At 39.5% G+C, this 21,596-nt stretch overlaps 1 protein-coding gene across 1 annotated transcript in view; it reads right to left on the bottom strand.

The window, feature by feature from the left end:
- Positions 1-6,359: 6,359 nt before the first annotated feature.
- The window catches only part of arl13a (ADP-ribosylation factor-like 13A), a 30,712-nt gene continuing 15,475 nt past the window's right edge, over positions 6,360-21,596 (bottom strand). The window contains exons 4-11 of the mRNA XM_028815909.2: positions 21,488-21,558; positions 17,397-17,646; positions 16,822-16,927; positions 16,506-16,711; positions 14,768-14,870; positions 11,403-11,676; positions 9,444-9,548; positions 6,360-7,047 (exon numbers count right to left, since the gene is read on the bottom strand). Coding sequence (XP_028671742.2) covers positions 6,992-7,047; positions 9,444-9,548; positions 11,403-11,676; positions 14,768-14,870; positions 16,506-16,711; positions 16,822-16,927; positions 17,397-17,646; positions 21,488-21,558 — 1,171 coding nt within the window. The 3' untranslated portion in view covers positions 6,360-6,991. The remainder of the gene's footprint in view (positions 7,048-9,443; positions 9,549-11,402; positions 11,677-14,767; positions 14,871-16,505; positions 16,712-16,821; positions 16,928-17,396; positions 17,647-21,487; positions 21,559-21,596) is intronic.

The following is a 21,596-nucleotide window of genomic DNA, read 5'->3' as shown; positions in this document are numbered from 1 at the left end:
AAGACAGAAAATGAGTCAAGGCCCTAGCATTATGGGACCCGCTAACCAGTTGTGACACCTCTAGCCTTATTGTACATGTATTCCATGTTTTGTTTCTTATTAATGAGCCAGTGCCCTAGACCTTTTAATGAAGAAACTCCTGTTTTATGTATTTTTTATAATAATGTGTGTTTTTTCAGATGGAAGGTCTATCCCTCCATAAAGCAAATGGTATAATGCCATAAGAAATTAAATCCTGTAACGTTAAGCCCTTTCCTCTGGTATCTTTGTCATCTTTTTAAAAAGACTCGCCTGACCAGGATCACTCTGTAATGAAACAGAACTGGTGCCCCCTCTACAGGATGCATTGCATATTCTGTCTGTGTCCTCCAGCTTTACTGAAATTGCAGTTGTCCTCTGACAAAATAAGAAACATTGGTGGAAGCAAGTAGCTGTCAGTTTGGAAGACGAACAGTACAGAGAGTGAGCTTATGATGACACATTGAGTTTTAATACATTTGAAAACATTTCTGAAGACATGTTTTCAGTTTGCCATTATGGATTATTTAGTGTAGATTTATGAGTAACAATGGCAAATGTATCCATTTAAAATTAAATCTACAACACAATAAAGTATGCAAAAAAGAAGGGTGGGAATATTTTCTGAATCCTCCATACTAAATATGTATATGCTATCTTATTTTTAAACATCAATGTGTGGAAGTGTACCTGTCTGTCTGTCCGGCCCGGAAGTGAGAGGTGGAGTCGGGGTGAGGGCTCCATCTCCAAGGATACACAAGTGAGGCGAGCGCATCTGCAAAATGAAACCTCTGAAGAAAGAGTCACTCACTTAGCTGCTAATACAGAAGCAAGCCGAGCACGTCGACAAAACAAAACCTCCTAGGAGAGAGAGATGCCCAGAGTAGTTCCTTTCAATTACCTGACATCTCTACATTTCAATTTTTTTTCTGACAATTTCAATAGTTTCTAGGACCCTGGGCTTTTTACAGCGCGGGCTTACACAGCTAGTATATATATATTATATATATATATACATATACTTTGTATATGCCAAAACGCAGAAGTACACAGTCTTGAACGGAGGCTGGCACGTGAGTAAGGAGGGCTCTGACCGGCTCCCTAAACCTGACGTCACGCTTCCCACTCCCCTTGGCCCGCAGCCTCTGTCTCAGATTAGCGTGAATATATCACTCCAGCAAGCAAATTATGATTCTTAGTGTGATGAGAGAAGTTGCAAAATCAACTGGAATGTTCAAGCAAATTCTAGAAAAAAAGCCCAATCTAAATCCGTTAAGTAGTTCTCTCGTTCACTAGCTAAGCGGATGTAAGGAATGCCCCGAGGCTGGTGTGTGAGGAGGGCCCCACCCCCTTCCTTTTGACCCACTGCATCTCTCCTGGACTTGTGCAAATAAATCGGTACCACAAGCGAACTATGATACACTAGCCAACCCGCAGCGTAGCATACACCGCATAATTATGTATTGATGGGTGAAAACTTCCTGAAAGACACAGTTGTCCAAATGGGGTGGGTTTGAGGATACGACTGTAAGTGAATGAAAGGATAGAACTCTGGAGAGAGCAACATACGCACCTCTGAGCCACGTTTCGGGCCGGGTGAGGTATCCCATGTTGAGTCAAATTAAGCCAAAGGCTCCACACCTGCTGGTGCCCTTCCGTCAGTTCCTTTAAATTTCAGCTTTGCAACTATACTCCCCCCAGAACCCAAAGACTTTGGTTACCAGGTTGGCTGCCCGGCGGGTCATGGGAATAACGCCGCCGGATCGCCAGTCGGCATCGTTTATGGTCGGAACTACGATGGTATTTGATCTTCTTCAAACCTCCGACTTACGTTCTTGATTAATGAAAACGTTCTTGGCAAATGCTTTCGCACGAATTGTTGTCGTGCGTGTGCCATGGTCGGCTGCTTAGTGAATTGTTGGTGGGCGGGGCTCAGTCTTGCATGCGTCTTGCTTGCCATGGATTGCGTGCGTCCTGCTTGCCATGGACATAGTGAATTATGTCATGGGAATAACGCCGCCGGATCACCAGTCGGCATCGTTTATGGTCGGAACTACGACGGTATGTGATCTTCTTCAAACCTCTGACTTTCGTTCTTGATTAATGAAAACATTCTTGGCAAATGCTTTCACTCTTGCGTGAATTGTTGTTGTACGTGTGCCATGGTTGGCTGCTTAGTGAATTGTTGGTGGGCGGGGCTCGGTCTTGCGTGCGTCTTGCTTGCCATGGACTTAGTGAATTATATATATAGATAGCGTGATCAGACAGGTCGCAAAATCATTCACAATGTTCAAGCAAATTATAGTAAAAAACTCGATCTTAATCCATTAAGTAGTTCTCTCTTGAGAAGCGGACTGACATACAGAAAGACGTTGGATTTTATATTGTAAGATTTGCTCGGACACCACCAGTCGGAAACCACTTCTTTATAAATTGCACATGTTTATTAATCATAAATAAACACAGTCCCACAACACCACACAATGCACAAAGCAATAATCACCCCAAATATCTCTCTGTTTCAGTCCTTGGCAGCCTCTGTTCTCCTCCTGGGAGCTTCGTCCTGCTCCCACTCCCGACTCTGGCTCTCCGACTGTAGGAAGGCAGCGCCTTTTATCCCTGCCCGGATGTGCTCCAGGTGTCTGATGACATCCATCCGGCAGCACTTCCTGGTGTGGCGGAAGTGCTGCCCTTTGAACCGGAAGCACTCCAGGCGTCCCTGGCAGGTTCTTCCACCCTCTTGCCAAGTGTGGCGGAAGTAACTATTTCCAAGTCCTACGAGGCTTAAGGCGCCCCCTGTTGGTGGCCACAGGTCCCAACAGGCCAGAAGCTCTTTGTTCTTCTCCCGTGGTCCTCTCCTGCTCCAGGGCGGTTGCCCCCTTGTTGTCCGGAAGCTATTCCTGCCACATTCCGGTCCTTTTAGGCATCCCGGCCAGGTAATGACCCCGGCAATCTGCCACAATATATATATGCTATAAATACTCATATCTCTTTTGTATGTATGCTGTATCGTACATGTTCAAATATACATATATAAAAATTTGCAGCCTCCTGTGTCTACCTTTACAGATACTCCACTTCATGGCCGGATATATCATCAGGGTGACTCAGGTGTACACCCTGGGGTCATGCTCACAAAGGGTTCTTTGCATATGTGAGAAATAAAAATGCCTATTAACAGGAGAAGTCCAAGTTTTCACTGACTGGCACTCACAGCAACACACTATTCAGCACCCATCCCTTCCCCATTTCAATCCCCATTGTTATAAACCTAAATAAAGACATTTTAAAACAAAACCACAAGTGGGTAGACACAATCAGTAGTGTAGTGCAGTAGAGCGACGGTCTTAGTGGTCACATTTATGAGATTGTACATTTGATGTGTTACCAGGCCGCATAAGAGAAAATGGATGGGCATTCAAAGCAAGAGAACAGTAGTGATGCTAAAGGAAAAATAAATTAAGAGAGAGAGAGAAGCAAAAGATGCTGTTTTGCCCAAAAATACCTGTACTGACATTTGCAGTTTTTAAAACAAACAAAATGAACCTAAATGATGATGTGAACAAGCCATAAATACCGCAGTTCAGACTAATAAAACTGACATTACAGAGAGTTAGGAAACAGCTAATACAGTAAGTCTGCTTTTAGTAACTTTAGCAGCAATGCACAGTCCTGTAACAACAACATAGATGTGGACAACAATGTAGAAGACACCAAACAATGTCACAACTTCATGATTTTTGGTGTAAATACAGTATGTGAACACAAAGCACTCAGTTATATATTATCTTTTTGCCACAAAGTTGCGTAAGCCTTTTAAAAATGCTGAACAGATGTTCATTAACTGGGATATCAGAAGAAAGTTGATTCCCCATAGATGTGATGCTGCACTCATTAATTCATTTTTCACATTAATTGTAATACATTAATGAACAGCCATCGAGGGCCTGTGGAGGCCAGGCTCCCCCATCCCAACACATTTGCTTAGCCCAAAATGAATTCTTAATTTGCATAATATTATATGTATTATATACAGTATATACTGTATATATACATAGTGTGAGTTCTACGCACGGCGTTATGCATGAGGCCCCTGGCCCCATCAGGATGCCGCGAGAAGGGAAGGACGGGGAGAAGGGCAGAATCTTCCCTGGAACGTAAAAGGGTAGCCACCCTGGATTGTATGGGGGCCACGAACCTGGGGAGCCCAACCCTGTGGAGGGACGTGGCCACCGCTAGGGGACGCCTGGGATGCTCCGGAACTGGGGTATGCAGCACTTTAGCCACACCCGGAAGTGCTGCCGGATGTTAATTGGGGAGCACCTGGAGCACTTCCGGGTGCTGTATAAAAGAGGCCACCTCACTCCACTCGGAAGCCAGTGTCAGGTGGAAGAGGACGGAGCTTGTGAGTGAGGAGTTGGAGGTGGCAGAAGAGAGAGCATTATTATTGCTATTTTGTGCACTGTGGTGTTAGCCTGTAGATAAACGTGTGTGTTTTGGGACATTCTGTGTCTGCTTGTTTGTGTCCAAGTCCGAATTACTACTATATATATATATATATATATATAATTATATATCTTTATTAACATAATAAAAATACACAATACAAACAAAAAAAATACTGGTTTGTGAAAAATGTAAAATGTACCATTTTTCCTGGACAGTAATTCACTAAGATTTTAAGAATACTGTATAAACTAACAGTGCAGGACAAAATTGTTTCAAAAAAAGGCGTAACAACTGTGTTCACACTCAAGGCATTGCCTCACCTCCCTGGGGCCCGTGGTGGTCTTAATCCAGCTTTGCTCATCTTATTACCTTTAAAGGTCTTGTTGAGCCCTTTTCTGTTCGGTACTATCATCATTTTAGGCGTAGATGCCCCAGAGGACCAGTATTGTCCCCATTTAGTCCATCCTTCCATTATGGTATCCAGGCCGGGTAAGGACTTCACCTTCATAGTGGATGGGATGCTCAACTCTCCTCTGGGGTATCTACAAGGTCATGAACAATGCTAAATATGATATCTTTATCACTTAAGTTCTAATAATAGGCAATAAGAATGTGAATAAAAATGTATATATTAGTATCTTTATTAAATTCAAGGTCTTTGTTGATTACATCTTGCCTGAAGAAGGGGCCTCAGTTGCCTCGAAAGCTTGCATATTGTAATCTTTTTAGTTAGCCAATAAAAGGTGTCATTTTGCTTGGCTTTTCTCTAAGGTCTTTGTTGGAAAATAGATTTAGGAAATGGTGGCACCTTCTGTAGAAAAAAAATTGTTTAACCAAACATTTTTTGTGGATTGATTGTACCTGGACACATTTCACCCCTTTCTCTTTACAGAACTGCTTCTGTTCATAACTATTTTTGTCCTGTCTTCCATGGACAGTTTGCTGCAGTTCATGCTACACCCTTTCTTTCATTATGGTTAAAGTTAGTTCCAAAGTACAAAATGGCTCCTGCTCCAGCCTTTCAGTCAGTCAGTCAGTCATCTTCCAACCCGCTATATCCTAACACAGGGTCACGGGGGTCTTCTGGAGCCAATCCCAGCTAACACAGGGTGCAAGGCAGAAACAAATCCCTTGGCAGGGTGCCAGCCCACTGCAGGACACACACACACCCACACACCAAGCACACACTAGGGACAATTTAGGATCACCAATGCACCTAACCTGCATGTCTTTGGACTGTGGGGGGAAACCGGAGTCCCCGGAGGAAACCCATGCAGACACGGGGAGAACATGCAAACTCCACGCAGGGACGACCCGGGAAGCGAATCCAGGTCTCCTTACTGCGAGGTGGCAGCACTACCACTGTGCCACCATGCCGCCTTCCAGCCTTTCACTTATTGTTAAAAAGTGGTTAAGGTTAGATCTGGGTTATGATTGTTAATATGGAAAGTAGGGTAAGGAGTACATAAGGTAAGCTGACTTGTGTGTTCTATTAAATAAAATGCAGTTATGTATTTTAATACATTCTGATTTGCCATGGCACAGGGGAGTGGCGACATCCTGCATGTTGGTTGAACATTTCAGGTACAATTCTGTACACAAGACAATACTAGTACTACTTCTGAAAAGTGCATTACAAGATTGTATTAACATGTGTCCTCACAGGTGGCGCAGTGGTAGTGCTGCTGCTTTGCAGTAAGGAGACTGTGGAAGATCGTGGGTTCGGTTCCTCCCTGTGTGGATAGCGCTTTGAGTACTGAGAAAAGCGCTATATAAATGTAATGAATTATTATTACGGCTGGCATAGAGAATTAGTTTGTATGTATTTGAGTGCAAAACTTATTACAGTAATTAACAAAGACAACAATTCCTTTACATAAAGAACTGCAGTGTAGAGGAAAATGCATTAATGTTGTTTTTTTAATTGCAATCATATTTACAGTAAACATATAGAGAGAAATACACTTTACACACACTGAATACTTTCACATGAACACTCTTGTCATTGTATATACTGTAACTGTTAGACTGGAAGAAACAAAGAAGTCCGTTTCCATAGCATGTCCTGTAAAAGGAGGGCATTCAGCAGGCAACAATCATGTAAGTACAGCCACAGCCAGTATATCGTCACTTTTTGTATGAATGTGGCAGAGATTTTTTTTCTATTTTGTTCTTCTTGTTTTTTTAAGCATCTCTAATTTTATTTTAGCTTTCAATAATACCATTTTTTAGTTTAAAAATAGGATTAGGGTTGGCTGTAGACAGTTGTAAGTCTGAAACTTAATTACCATCTCGTTGCTATCAAGCATGTCTTAATTGGCATAAGCATATTTGATCCTTCATCTGCCTGAAACTGTGCTGTGTTTAGCTGGTCACGAGTCTGTGTAAGATCTAAATCTGTAAGTAGATCCTATTGATGACATATTGCAAGTGTCAAATGCTGTTTCAGGTCAGCAGCAGCAGGAACCACGCAGACAGATATCAGCTGGTGTATTGTAGGTCACAAGAGAGATTAGCCTAATTTTCAATGTTTCTGTTCTTGTCTCGCTTTGAGGGCCAATATGGCTTTTCTGTACAGATCTAAAGGAAAGGAAACAAAGTGAAGAATGATCATCTTATTGACAGATGTGCTTTTAATTACTCTACAGTTTATGAAACATACAAACAACATAAAAAAACCCATATGATACTGAGTGCCTGTTATTGAAGAATGGGATTGGACTGTTTTGTGTGCATCAGGAAACAAGTTTAGGTTGAGACCAAATGAAGTTTTTTTTTCACGCTGTTTAAATTTACACACAAACATGAAAGTTTCTTTTCCAATGTGTATAAAGCACTGTATGAATCAGTTAAAAATAACTTTTACTGTGCACTCTATTTTGTAAACTGATGAATTACAGTGTACACAGTGGATTCTTAACTGAAATACATTAGATGAAAAAATTGAACTTTGGAATTAAATAAACATGGAATAGTCAAGTAAGGAAAAGGAAACAAAAAATTACTGAAAATATAATAGGAAATGTTGCCTGCTGGCTAAGAGTTCAGACTGTGAACTATGACAGAGTTGGTTCATTTTCCATCACTGATTTACTGTTTGACACATAACTTCAAAGTGCACCAATTTTAGAATTAGGTGTTATAATAAGCAAGCATAGCATTTATTATTGAAAGTTGTTATATACAATGAAGTTTGCTTCTTTTTAGGAGTATTTTAATAGTTCATCCATTTCTGCCTGCCAAGAATTCACAGCACCTCACAGGACTTTCTCCCCGTTTCTACCTAGCATCTAAGCTGCCATTCCTCACTTTTCCAGAGATCTCCCATTCTCAGTGTATTTATCTGCTAATTCTTCTGACCAGGTGATAGTGGCAGGCTCTGATGTGAGGCAGATAATGCAGATTCCTAGTTATTACATGACTGAGCTCCAGGTACACTTAGGTCTGCTTTACTGCAGCTATTCCCACTTCATCTAGTCACTCTGGTATGGCTGCATTCTGCCATATTCAGGCCAGCATCTGTGATACTGTATGCCCACTTCCACAGCCTATGCTGTCTGTCATTCTGTAGACAAATGTGCTCATTTATGAACAGAGAAGCAGGTTTCTGGTTCTGCTTTGTTCTTCTCGATGAGCACTTCATGACACATGCCAGTTCAGTTCAGCCATATCTGATCATCAACAAGCACACAGGCGGAGTGGTGGCTCTGAGGCTAAGGATCTGTGCTGGTATCCCAAAGGTTGCCGGTTCGAATCCCCGTCACTGCCAAAAGAGATCCTACTCTGCTGGGCCCTTGAGCAAGGCCCTTAACCTGTAATTGCTCCAGGGGAGCTGTACAATGGCTGACCCTGCGCTCTGACCCCAAGGGGTATGCGAAAACTACCAAATTCCTAATACAAGAAATTGTATAAGGCGAAATAAAGAACAAAAACTTTACAAAGCTGTGAGGTCAGAGGCAGTGCCCATATACAATACATAGTACTGTATTTAACAATGTTGACAATTTGGATAAACCCAGAGAGTGGAAAACATATTTCTTGTTACATGGAAATTAATAAAGTCTTTTTGTTCAACTGCCGAAGTATTAAAATGCTTTTTTGACATATTGGTCTTGTTGAATTATCAGGTAGCTAGAGCCTGTCTCTGCAACAAAAGATATGAAAAGCAGAGTAACTGCCTAGAAACACAGGAAGAGCATGTAAACTCCACAGAGGACAGAGTCCATATCTAAACTTCAAATCCAGGTGCTGTGAGATGGTGGCACTTCAAGCGAAGGTACTCTCCTTTACTCCAATACTTCCTCACCAGTGGGCATTATAACAATTTGATATTAAATTAGAAAATTAATAGGCTTTTTAGATAGATAGATAGATAGATAGATAGATAGATAGATAGATAGATAGATAGATAGATAGATAGATAGATAGATAGATAGATAGATAGATACTTTATTAATCCCAATGGGAAATTCACATTCTCCAGCAGCAGCATACTGATACAATAAATAATATTAAATTAAAGATTGATAATAATGCAGGTGAAAAACAGACAATAACTTTGTATAATGTTAAATATTAACGTTTACAAATCCCCGGGTGGAATTGAAGAGTCGCATAGTGTATGGGAGGAACGATCTCCTCAATCTGTCAGTGGAGCAGGACAGTGACAGCAGTCTGTCGCTGAAGCAGCTCTTCTGTCTGGAGATGATACTGTTCAGTGGATGCAGTGGATTCTCCATAATTGATAGGAGCCTGCTGAGTGCCCTTCGCTCTGCCACAGATGTTAAACTGTCCAGCTCCATGCCAACAATAGAGCCTGCCTTCCTCACCAGTTTTTATTTCTTTAACCTAAACATTTGTCACACTGTTACTTTAGATCCTGTGATCCAAAGTAAAATTGTATTTGGTGCAATCCATTTCTTTACATTCATTGAAATACAGAAGAGCTGAATACTTTGTTTGCAGAAGCCACTTACCAAAGGTGTCAGACATATCCACGGGTTGCGTATATGATGGTGGAGCTTCTTCTGAATTGATTTGATTTTTCTTCTTTGCAACCTTTTTACTTTTCCCTCGCTTCCCTAGTGTTGATAAGCAGAGTTTCATTATGAAAAGGCAAATGCAGATCTTTTTAAAAGCTATTATTTGTTTCATTTATTTTGACAAAGTGCAGTGCAATGAAACTTAAAATAAAGACATAAAAAGTTTGACAAACAAGAAGAGACTAGTTTCAGTCTATCATGCTTATTTGAATAACTAATAATGTCCCATAAGTTGACTTAAATAACTATTTATAAGCCTTGAATTTTTTCTTAAAAAGGATTGATAGACTACTGGGGAAACTGAGCCATAAAAGTAGGAGCTGCCACCTACGCCACTGAGCAATAGACACAACCCCACCCAGTCCATCAAACTCACACTCACTCGCATTGGACCAATTTAAAGTTTTCTAAGCTACCCTAAGGAAATCAATGTAAACACTGAAAGAAGATAAAAACTCTGCCAAAATGGTGACTGAAACAAATATAGAGGCCATATAACTGTTTCTATGGGATAGCGTTGCTAACCATCGCACCATCCTCTATTATCTGCTGTGGCAGACGACCAGGGACCTTGCCCCACCGGGACACCTGGATCAGGGAAGGAACGGGAAAGGGGCTATATCTTCCCTGGACACAAGAGGGCAGCCCCCCTGATTTCCATCAAGGGCCACGGATACGGAGCTGGGAAGCTTAACCCTGTGGGGGTCCGTGGCCCAACCAAGGGGCTGCCTGAATGGTTCCTGAGCCCTGGAGGACAGCACTTCCGTCACACCAGGAAGTGCTGCCGGAAGACCATCACCGAGCACCTGGAGCACATCCGGGGCGTGATAAAAGGGGCCGCCTCACTCTCTTCAAGGAGCTGGAGTCAGGTGGAGGAAGACGGAGCTTGCAAGAGGGGAGTGAAGGCGGCCAAAGAGAATTAAGACTGAGGAGTCGTGAGTGAACTGGTGAAACCAATTGTAAATAGTGTTAAATAAACAGCGTGTGTTTTGGACATTGGTGTCGTGTCTGTCTGTGGCCGAGCTATCTTTTACACTGCATACTATACAGATTTTAAGTACTGTGATATATACATCATAATATTGAAATAATCAAATAATTATAAACAAACAAAAAATTAACTGATATAAAAAAGCAGTTATGATTGTCCTTCTGCTTCTTTGTCTTGACTTAACTACAATATGTGGCAGCTGCAAGTCATCACTATACCACTCCCACAGTACATATGAGGTGGCACTGCTACCACAGTAGTGGATCTGATTAGTTGCAGGCCCTTCTGTGCCAGGTGGGGTGGCTCACCCACTTGCCAAACACTCCTAGTCACTATTCACTGTGGGCACTGGGCGTGAGTGGCCAATGACTTACAGGCATGGGTTTACATTCAGGGGCAAAATAATTCATATAAACTAAGAGTCACTATAAGGATCAGGGGCTGCCCAATTCATCCCTAATTAAATGCCTTCTTATGGCATTTTTCAGCACCCATTAACCATAACTTGTAGTTAAAGTGTCAGGTAGCCAAACCTGATCCTGCACTACAAGTAGCAGAACCTCTAGAATACCAGTTCTGAGCTCACATGTACCAAACCAGGCTTCTGCTGGACCCTCATTGCAGCCCTCCACAAAGTGTTTTGGTGTCAACTGTTTACTAGCACTGAGTTTTAAATGAACTCTTCTTTTAGTTAGTGACCCTGTTTGGCCCTTTCTCTGTCCTTTGCCATTTTGGTGCATGTTTTATTGATATATATGTTTCCTGTTTACTCCATATTTGTGTGTACTAGGTATCTAAGCACATAGCATAAATTAGCAAAATGCAAGAAATAAAGTTTTAAAAATAGTTTATTGCCCCAAGCTCCCCAGGTCAAAAACCTACAATATAATTAAGTCAAATACCTTTTTTAGGGCTAGAGTTTTCTGCCCGTTCCTGCAGGTCTGTTTTTTTTGAGTCTTGATTGAGGACTTCGCCCACCTTGTTCACAGCTAGAGGGACACTTGATCTACAGGTGACCTTTCCAGATTTTAAGGAGCTTTCATTTTGTATCACTCCATTGGATTCGTCTTCCAGATTTCCAGTTTGTCTGATGTTCTCTACCAGTTGTCCTTTGGATTTAGACAAATCACTTATTTTTACTTTCTTTTTTTTCAACTTCCTTTTTAGCTTGTGTTCCTAAAAATACACAACATTTTTATTCTGTTTAGCATTAGACAAAGTACTTTTGTCATCTTTGCTTTGGCACAGCACATTAGACTTCAGCTTAAGATGCAGCCCTCATTTACTAACAACTAAGCGCAAGTAAGTGTGACTTCTTTGTAGGAATGCTATGATGGCCGCTTTGGAATGCAGCTTCTGGATCTCTATCGAGCAAGACACTATCAATCGCAGTCAAATTATACTTGTTCTGGTATATCCAAGCTCCAGAATTCTCAGTCTTGTACTGTTTATGACTTAGGTCAGTGAGATCAACCTTCATGGGCAAAACTGTGCACTACAGTAGTTGATTTAGCTTATGTGTGCCCGACAAACCAAAGGCAAAATGGCCAGCCCTGGGCACTAGCTATATGATCACTCTATAACAGCAGCCTTGGGTTTAGTTTTTACTCCATAGTGGAAACCATAACTGCATAGGATATGACTACTAGTGTCCAACTTTAGCACCAGAAGACAGTACATACTTAGTCCATTCCATGCTAAAGGACAGCATGGTGCACAAACTAGAGAGTGTAGATAAAAGCAAATCATTCTTCTCGCTGAAGTAAACAATTGACTGTTCACCAACTCTCAACAGACATATTCTATGCTTGAAAAAGAGGGCCACTGTGTGAAACATCAAAAGAGTGTAACTTCAGTTCACCATAAGGTGAGAAACACAGGGAAAAAATAAAGCATCTGAACAGAGAAACACAGAACATGCTCATCATCTTTCTCCTTCCATATATGCCAGTAAAACTCTCTCTGTGTATCCAAAAGTAATCAGAATTAGACAGTACCACCACTCTTTGAGACAACAGGAACCAAATAAAAATAAGAAAAGTACTGTTAATACACTTCATTCTGAAATTAATATTGTTTGTAGTTAGGATATAGCGGGTTAGATAATGGATGGATGGATGGATGTAACTTAGTAGCAAGGATAAAGCAAGCAAAAATATTGGCATATGTATTTCTGGTTGTTTGTGTTACTTGAATGGAAAGTAATAACCTGTTGCAATTCTTGCTCTTTAAAACTTTTTTTCTGAATGAATTAAATTTTTTATACGTATATTTTTGACTTTTCTTATATTTTGAATCTCAGGATTCGGTAAACAACATTAGTTTTCTAATAGTAACTATTATTGTTAATACATTTTACCAATTCAATTTTATTCATCTACTGCAATGTAATTATGGACAACCATATTTAAGACAAGAGGTTGGGCTGTTAGAGGCAGCCCCCTGGAAGATGAGTCATTTTGCATCATCATCATCATCACAACAGTTATTAAAACCCATATCACAATAGACTTTTTATCTAAGATTGTGGATATTTTTAAAAGGCTTGTGCAAAGATTTATCTATTTCTCTTTGGCATTTTGATATAAGCTTTACTCTTGACCTTTATTTTTGACAAGTTCTTGAAATAAGACATTTTGATCTCCCAGTTTTGAGCTTTGCTTTGGCTTTTGACTAATGATTCATTTCCAGGTCCTGCTCAGTTATTTTGTCTGCACCCCTTGAAAAATGGTGTATCACCATAACCAAACTACAGCATAGTAAGCCAAGGTTGATTTGTGTGCACCTTCACTAAATTGAAACTGCTATCTTTTCACAGTCCTGGTGTGCCACTTGAACATGAGAGCTCAAATCAAGTCACTCAAGACCAAATCTCTGTGTTATTTACTATGAATTGTAGGAAAACTGCAGACATTGCAGCACAATTACTGAGAATCTTCCTTTCCTGGCCCAAAATAAATCTCCCCTGTTGCACCACATTGACTCTAAAAATATTCACCTCCCTGATCTGATCCATAAGCAATTTTCTTTAATGTTGGTTAAGGAGTGGTAGACACTTTCACTGTGGTTCCCTGGACACTTAATGGTCAATAGTACAAAGGTGAGAGCAGAAAGCAGACAGCTCAGGAGATTACAGGGCTGCATGACATTCTTTTTAGTGTGAGAAAGACAGGGAGACCATTGAGAACTTACAAGAGGCCAAAAGAAGACTGAGGATTTATAGCGCTCAGACATTAGGGCAGCTGGTGGGACATTTGGTCTGGCGTACCTCTCACCAAAGAAGAACCACTCCTGCAGCTTGTCTAAATGTTTCCATGGCAGGAGTCTAGAATCTGATGGAAGCAAAAGCTTGCTAGCAGGAGGAACAAGCCAGGTTGTGAGACACACGTGAGATGCAGACTGAAGTGTGCTTTTGGTGGTATTTTGGATGTGAGCAAATGATCTTATTATTCAAAGTTTTATAAGACAGCTAGTATGTTATGGATTAGGCAAGTCTGGGAATATTTTACTTTTGATAATCATTTTTTTCTTTCACTCAAAAAGGGTTTTTTGGAGAATGTTAACTGTAGAGAACAATATATTAACATTATTTGTCTACTGTCTTGTTTCCGAAGCAATGATGAATTTTATTAACATGTATTTGGTGCTTGCAGTATCGCCATTTCAAGATCCATTACTATGATGTGACTCCACGTTGCTGGGGGTGCAGTTCCCAGAAGTCCAATGTTGTGACTTCACTTGTTTCACATTTTAAATAAGCCATTGCCACTTGTCTTGTAGAACCCAAGATCGTGCACTGCTTTCAACAGACTTTTTCTCTGTAAATACTTTTAGTTCTCTCGATTCTTGTGCATGGATGTGAATATAACTCCTGGTTAGATTTTGGCTATGACGCTTAGGTTATTTGGAATTCCTGATGACAAACTAACTCGTCTTTAGGTACACAGTCATCTATCTTGTGCTCTTATGCACCCCTGGTGGCTTGCCACAGTAAATTCCTATGAGGCAGAATATAGAGGGCACCTTCTGCTGTGTGCTGGCCTAGCCCTACTTAAGAAGAGAGAGAGCAATGTCATTTTTCACTTTGTTTTCCTTTCTGGCTTTTTCATAATGAAGAACACATTACTCAAAGGTTACAAACTCTGTACTTAAAAGAACCGTAAATCAGACACCAAGATTTAAAAAAAAGAACTGTTTGAATTGTTTTTGCCTACACTATATAAAAAGAGTAACTTAAAATATGCTGCTTATATTGAAATCAACCTACCTTAGTTATAATATCATAAACAGATTTTGGGGCTTCTTTCAGCACTGACGAGGGCTGCATCTGTTGCACAGCATGTTTTTTTGAAACTTTAACTTCATTTCCCCTGTAGTAGAAACAAATGAAATAGAATACCGGTAAATGTTATAAATGATTAATGATGGTAAATTTAATTAAGACTGTGCTTTTATGTAACTGTATGTGACATGTTTATTCTATGCTATACAGTCAGTTGTGTTCTCATGTGGGTGGTGTGCATGTGCATCACAGTGAAAAAGTGTTTGCCCCAATCTGAATTTTTAATTATATATTTTTCATAGTTTTATAGTTAATATTAGCATGTCCTCAGCTACAACCTAATGTAATAGCTGTAGTATGCTGCTGCTGGAGTATGTGAATTTCCCCTTGGGGATTAATAAAGTATCTATCTATCTATCTATCTATCTATCTATCTATCTATCTATCTATCTATCTATCTATCTATCTATCTATCTATCTATCTATCTATCTATCTATCTATCATAAAAAGCATACTAAATAAACAAATAACTAAAGATTCTGAAAATATATTTCTTTTATTAAAGTTATATAATAACCAATACCCTATTTGAAAATAACTTCTTTGTGCCGTCTTTCCTGTAGTTATTAATCAACCCCTCAGTTTACTGTGGAGAAACTTGTGGTCCTCTAATCCTGGCAGAACTGCTTCATCTTGAGGATCTGGGGACACTTAAGCACGTTTCCACAAAGTGTTGGTATTTTTTGGTTTCTTTCAAATAATTCTTTTTCCTTCTGTTTAGGTATCCTTGGGCATAAAGGAACAGGGCATTGCTATCCCACCATTCCCATCTATTTGGACCGTATGGGTCTGACTGCAGTTTAGTTTGGCATTAGAACCTTAGCAATAGCTATGCAATTCTTTCCAGACTGATAGATATTGGAAACCTCTCACCCACAGGTTTTAATAAATGTTTTTTAAGGATTTTTTATTGTAGAATAAGATGCAGTGCGTTGGCAACTTCAGCCTAACAATAAGGATCAAAGTTCTGAAGATTTATCTTAGACGCCGTTGTCCTAATATATGCATGCTTGCCCACCAAGAGTTTCCAATAGTTGATGCTAGTTGCTCCTTTAACTGGGTTGAGTTCATTAGGAGGCAGTGACGTTTCATAATTGATTATCTTGTGTAGAAAAAACAGATGAAAAATAAATTGCTGATCAAGACAGTGAGCCTTGTAAATGTACAGGATGCCTCTAAAATGCAATTAGTGGGTTTAGACAGAGAATGAACATTAATCTGTAAGCGAATGGATAAAGTTCTTCAAGACACAAAAAAGGCAAGCAACTCCAGGGAAACTTAACCTTCTTTATCAAAAGAATGTCAAGACAGATGGGCTGTAAAAATAAGTTTATGTATATATGGGCCAAAGGAAGGCTGCTATGGACAAGTGGCCTTTATAAGGCAGCTAAGCCAGGAGGAGAGAAAGTACTTTAAGGTGGGCAAAATAGCCAGCCCATCTGACAGACCCAGTTTAACAGTTTCAATTTACTTAACCTTCCCTTGTGTTTACGTATTAAATTTAATTTACCATATTTGCATGTTTTGACCTCATTGGCATCACTCTCAGTTATGAGGGCTGCTACAAAAGCGCCACCTCCTGTTACATGCCTGTTCTGCCATGGTTATGCTCACAAAGCTGCAGCTAAAAATACAAGGTGTATATTTTACAGTTTGTCTCACTTTTCTTTTCTGGACTTAGAGCCTCGTACTGTCTTGTTTCTTTGGTTTTCTTTTTCCACCTGACATTCTGGTTTTGAAGAATCTCCTGCCACACGTGCACAGAGGTCACTGTAGTCCAAAGATATAGCATGAAGAAGCCAGCACAGTCCCCTTAGTGTTCTCCTCTCCGACCACCTCTGAAAATCCAGTTTTGCTGAACATGGTTCCTAGAGTATAAAGAAGAACTATTTGAAGTTGACGTTCATATTCATTAGAAATCAGATTTGGGATAACTAAAAGTTTATGTAGATTTTCTGAATCCAGGCAGGGTACTCACAATATGGCAGCGTGAGTGACTTTCATTCACTAGCCTCTCCAGTGACAGCACCTCAATGAGCTCATTTCCTAGCATGGCATTTGCCTTGTCTTGTTTATTGGCCAGCCTGACAAAGAGGAAATAATGCATCAGTTAGTCACAGGACTCTGATTTACACAATTTGCATTACTGTCTGAGACACAAGGGACTCGACTGTTTCTGTTCGGAAAAGAAAATGTCTTAAATGGATTTGTAAAGCACATATTATACAAAGATAGATATAAATTATCTAACTATAATGACATTTTCATCTTACCGCAGTCTCCAAGAGCTTTTAGTCACTCTAATTATGTTATAATTATTACTTATATGGAATCCAATCAAATATACAGTAATTCTTCTTAATAAAAGCATTGCAAGAATAACCTAGAAATTTTAATTCTTTGCTATTAACATAACAAAATAATATTTTGAAACAGTTCATGTTTAAAATATTGGAATGAATATTTTATACATTTCATTTTTGAGCACAAACTAAACCATAAAGCACCATATTAGAAATACTATTCTAATTTTGACTTTTTATAGGATCGTACAGCAATAGAGGTTTTCCAGACACCCTGGAATGCTTCAGCATGCTGGCCAGTTGGTTCTTGGCCTCTCCAATTCTGTCAATATCACTCGCATCCAGAATAAAAATAAATCCATGAGCTTCTCCATAGTGATTCTTCCAAAGGCCACGAGCTTCTGATTTACCATCCAGATCTATGAGGGAGACATCAAACTGTCCGACTCTCAGCTGCTGCTTTACAAAATTAGACGTAGGAAGTCCATCATCTGGTGGAGCTGAGCAATAAAAGACCAAAATTAATAATTTATACTTATTGTAATACAGCTAATCCTTTCATCCATTGTCAAACCCACTTGATCCGATTGAAGGGTCCAGAACCCATCCCAACAGCACAAGGAGCAAGACAGGAACCAAACTTGGAAAGTACATCAGTCCAGAGTTACAGATCATACTAGCTCATACACTGCCAATTTACAGTCACCAAGTAATCTAAAGTGCATATCTTTGTGATGTGGAAGGAAACCAGAGAATCCAGAAAAACAACCAAACAGAAACAGCAAAAAAGGCAAACTCTGCAGAGATATTAATGATCTGGAATCTAATCTGAACCCGAAAGTTCTAGGGCTGGGAGGCAGCAGCACAAATAAAAGTATTGTGACACATCTTTCCTGTTATAATAATAAACAGATTTACACAATTTTTTTCTTTGCAGTTTGTGATACTATAAATGATTGCATCTGATCAATAGTATGGAAATGGCAGAGAGCAGTGGGCACTGTAATGTGTGTAGACAGGAATGTTTGTTTTACTTTCAGCTTTTGCTAGTTGGGAATAGTTTAGTACATTAATACATTGCCATTTTATTATATAATTGATATTAGGAACTTCATTAAATATTTGACTGACCTGACTCTTAGATACACCTACTCTGCTAAGTACATGAACTCAGTAAGGAGTCAAAAGTGAAGCACTGGTATGCCATCCACTTTTATCTCTAATGCATTTTATTCTTATAAATTTGCAAGTGGCGGTCCATACTCTTAATAGCTCATTCCTTCTTGTGCCGCAGATACTTGTTAAATAAGCATTGGATGACTAGGCAGGCCACTATATTATGCTCAGTTCAGTGTTACGATTCTGAATCTAGACCTTCTGAAAAAACTGATTTACATATGAGTACACCAAACCTGACTGGTCACAATGTTTAGATATACCAAGGCATTTATATACTACTCTTCACATATCAAGGAATACAATTTGCTAAATACTGAACACACACACACAATTTCATCATTACAACCAGCAGTGATGGGCCAGGTAAGGATCAATCCAAGGAGTCTTGGGTTTTATCATATCCTGCTTCTATCATTAGGACAAGCCAGCAGGAACTGGGATTTAACAGAACAAGTGATACTTTACTCATCCCGTGCCAAGCATTTGAATTCCCACTGATAAAAACCCAGTAGAACTGGGTTGTAAGCTGCAAAGCTCCTTTCATAGCAAGGTGCAATGAGTTGAGCATTTCATATGCCTTTTTACAACACCACTCAGGCTATAGATGCCTAAGTGCAGCCTTCTGCACTTATTCTTTATGAATACTGAATTCTTTAACAATTTGTTTCTGCTCCCAGTTGTCTGAATGTTGTATTGTGTCCCAGTCTCAATACATTTTTGACACTTTTATATTAAACCCTTTTACTGTTCCTTATACAATACTTGTATCCTGACCATTAAGTATGCTACATTGGAACTTAGTCTCTATCTGAGTTGCGCACACATGCTCAAGTACCATTTGTTAGTGCCAGCCTGCACACTTTAATTAGCATTGTCTGCACATACAGTATGATTCTGTAACTTATTAAGCATGCAATTACATGTAAAAGGCAGGTGCATCTAATAAAGCGTCCACCCAGTCCACATACTGAATATGTATATTTCCTGGCAACATGGCGGCACAATGTTTAGTGCTGCTGCTTCACAGAGTGTGAGTTTAAACCCCGGGCTATACTGAGTTTGCACGTTCTCTGTGTGTCTGTGTAGGCCTTCTTCAGTTACTCTAGTTTCTTTTCACAACCTATAGACACAGCAACTCTAAACTGGCTTGGTGCGAAAGTATCCTGCAATAAGATAACTGAGATAGACTGATGCCATTCTACCCCTTTTATCAGGTTCAGAAAATCTGAAAAATGTATGTTTTAAAGTACTTATTGCAGGATGTGTTTGTTTTTTATTGCACAGAATTTTGTGTTTATGTTGTTTTATGTTAGATCTTACATTTGGAAATTTGTAATGTGTAAAGAATGCTGATCATGTAAATAGGAAATGCTCAATACAGCAATTACTTCACTTATTTAGAATATATTATAACAGTAGTCTGATATATGAAGATTATTAATATGAAAATATACAATTGTTTATACAGTTGTTTGCAGCCACAATGGTATCCTAATAATGACAATTAACAATGAATGATGTAGTGAGCAGGGCAGATGAAACAGAATGATAAAAGGTCAGACACCAGAAATTGTAAAACCAGCATTGCTAATTTTATGGCAATGTAGCAAATATGTATGTTACATGGAGATAATTTAGTGTTTTAATATTTTTTTTGAAGATTTGTAATCATTATTATCACTAGAATGATTTCTACTCTGTTTTTCCAGGTATTCTGGTTATTTAAGCCATTGTTTTCTAATGACCACCCTAGTGGATCTGACAGTAAAGTAGCCGCAGCCTTTCATCATCCACCCATCCATTTTCCAACCCACTGAATCAGAACACAGGGTCACGGGGGTCTGCTGGAGCCAATCCCAGCCAACACAGGGCACAAGGCAGGAACCAATCCCGAGCAGGGTGCCAACCCACCGCAGGACACACACAAACACACCCACACACCAAGCACACACTGGGGCCAATTTAGAATCGCCAATCCACCTAACCTGCATGTCTTTGGACTGTGGGAGGAAACCGGAGCGCCCGGAGGAAACCCACGCAGACACGGGGAGAACATGCAAACTCCACGCAGGGAGGACCCAGGAAGCAAACCCAGGTCCCCAGGTCTCCCAACTGCGAGGCAGCAGCGCTACCCACTGCGCCACCGTGCCACCGCCTTTCATCATTCACTGTTGTTTTTTCCTGTGTCTATTCTGCTCAATGTTCATTGTTATTAATAGAATATAATTAATGGTGCAAATTTAAGCATTTAAAGCTGTGGCAAAAATACAAATATTTCTTATAAATATAAATCTCACACTACTGCACCTCTGTGAATGCAGAAGAAGAGAAGAAAAAAAATCCAGCTAATTAAACAATGAGATAAATTAGGGATAAAATGACTCACTATTTCTGAAACTGGTTGAACAAAAACCTGCTGGCAACAAGGAGATCCCAAAGAGTAGAAGTGAAAACCACTGAGTGAAAAAGTTTACAGTGGATCACTTGAAAATTCAAAAACCCTATGATTTAAGGATCTACTGCCTACATATATTTTTTCTCATTTTGAAAGTTATAATATACTACATATGTTGACTTCACAGAATGTGTTCAGTCTACCATCAGCAGTTATATAGTAGATTATGTAAGTATAATCTCATATAGTTTCATATAGTTGAGTAAAATATAAAAAAGTGTGACTCATAAATCAGCAAACAAATTAAAATTTATATTATTTTTAAATCTATTCACAATTAAAATACTTAAATGCATGATAGAAATGGATGTATCACTTTTATCATCTAGTATATGGCACAGCAATGAATGGCATCATATATTTTACAAAGTGAAAATAAGGCTTATACTTTTACAGATTGGAGCTGAAACAAGGATTTGGTAATGTTATAAATATGATGGGTCTGAGTGTGTGTTTGTGTAAATATCCTCTACAAAGAACTGGCACCCCATCCAAGTGAGGGTCATGCCTTTTGCATAGTGGCACATACATGGGCTCCAGCACCACCATTTAAACTTAACCAAGCCAGTTTAGTCAAGGAACGGTCAAATATGACAATTTAGAAATTGCAACAAGTAATTTTGGAGCAGAGAAAGATAATGCTAAAATTGTATATCTTATGAAGATTATTCCTAGGTAATGAGATCAGGTTATAAAAGTACAAATACCTTTCAGTATTCCTTTCACTGTCTCAGTTTTTCCAGCATTGTCAAGGCCCACCACGATCACAGTCACTTTCCTGAAGAGAAGATGAGGAAATTGAGTAGTCCACTGCAC

The sequence above is a fragment of the Erpetoichthys calabaricus genome, chromosome 12 (assembly GCF_900747795.2).
Source record: "Erpetoichthys calabaricus chromosome 12, fErpCal1.3, whole genome shotgun sequence".
NCBI classification, from domain to species: Eukaryota; Metazoa; Chordata; class Cladistia; order Polypteriformes; family Polypteridae; genus Erpetoichthys; species Erpetoichthys calabaricus.
The sequence above is the reverse complement of the archived record's forward strand: the minus strand, read 5'-3'. Positions and strand labels throughout refer to the sequence as shown.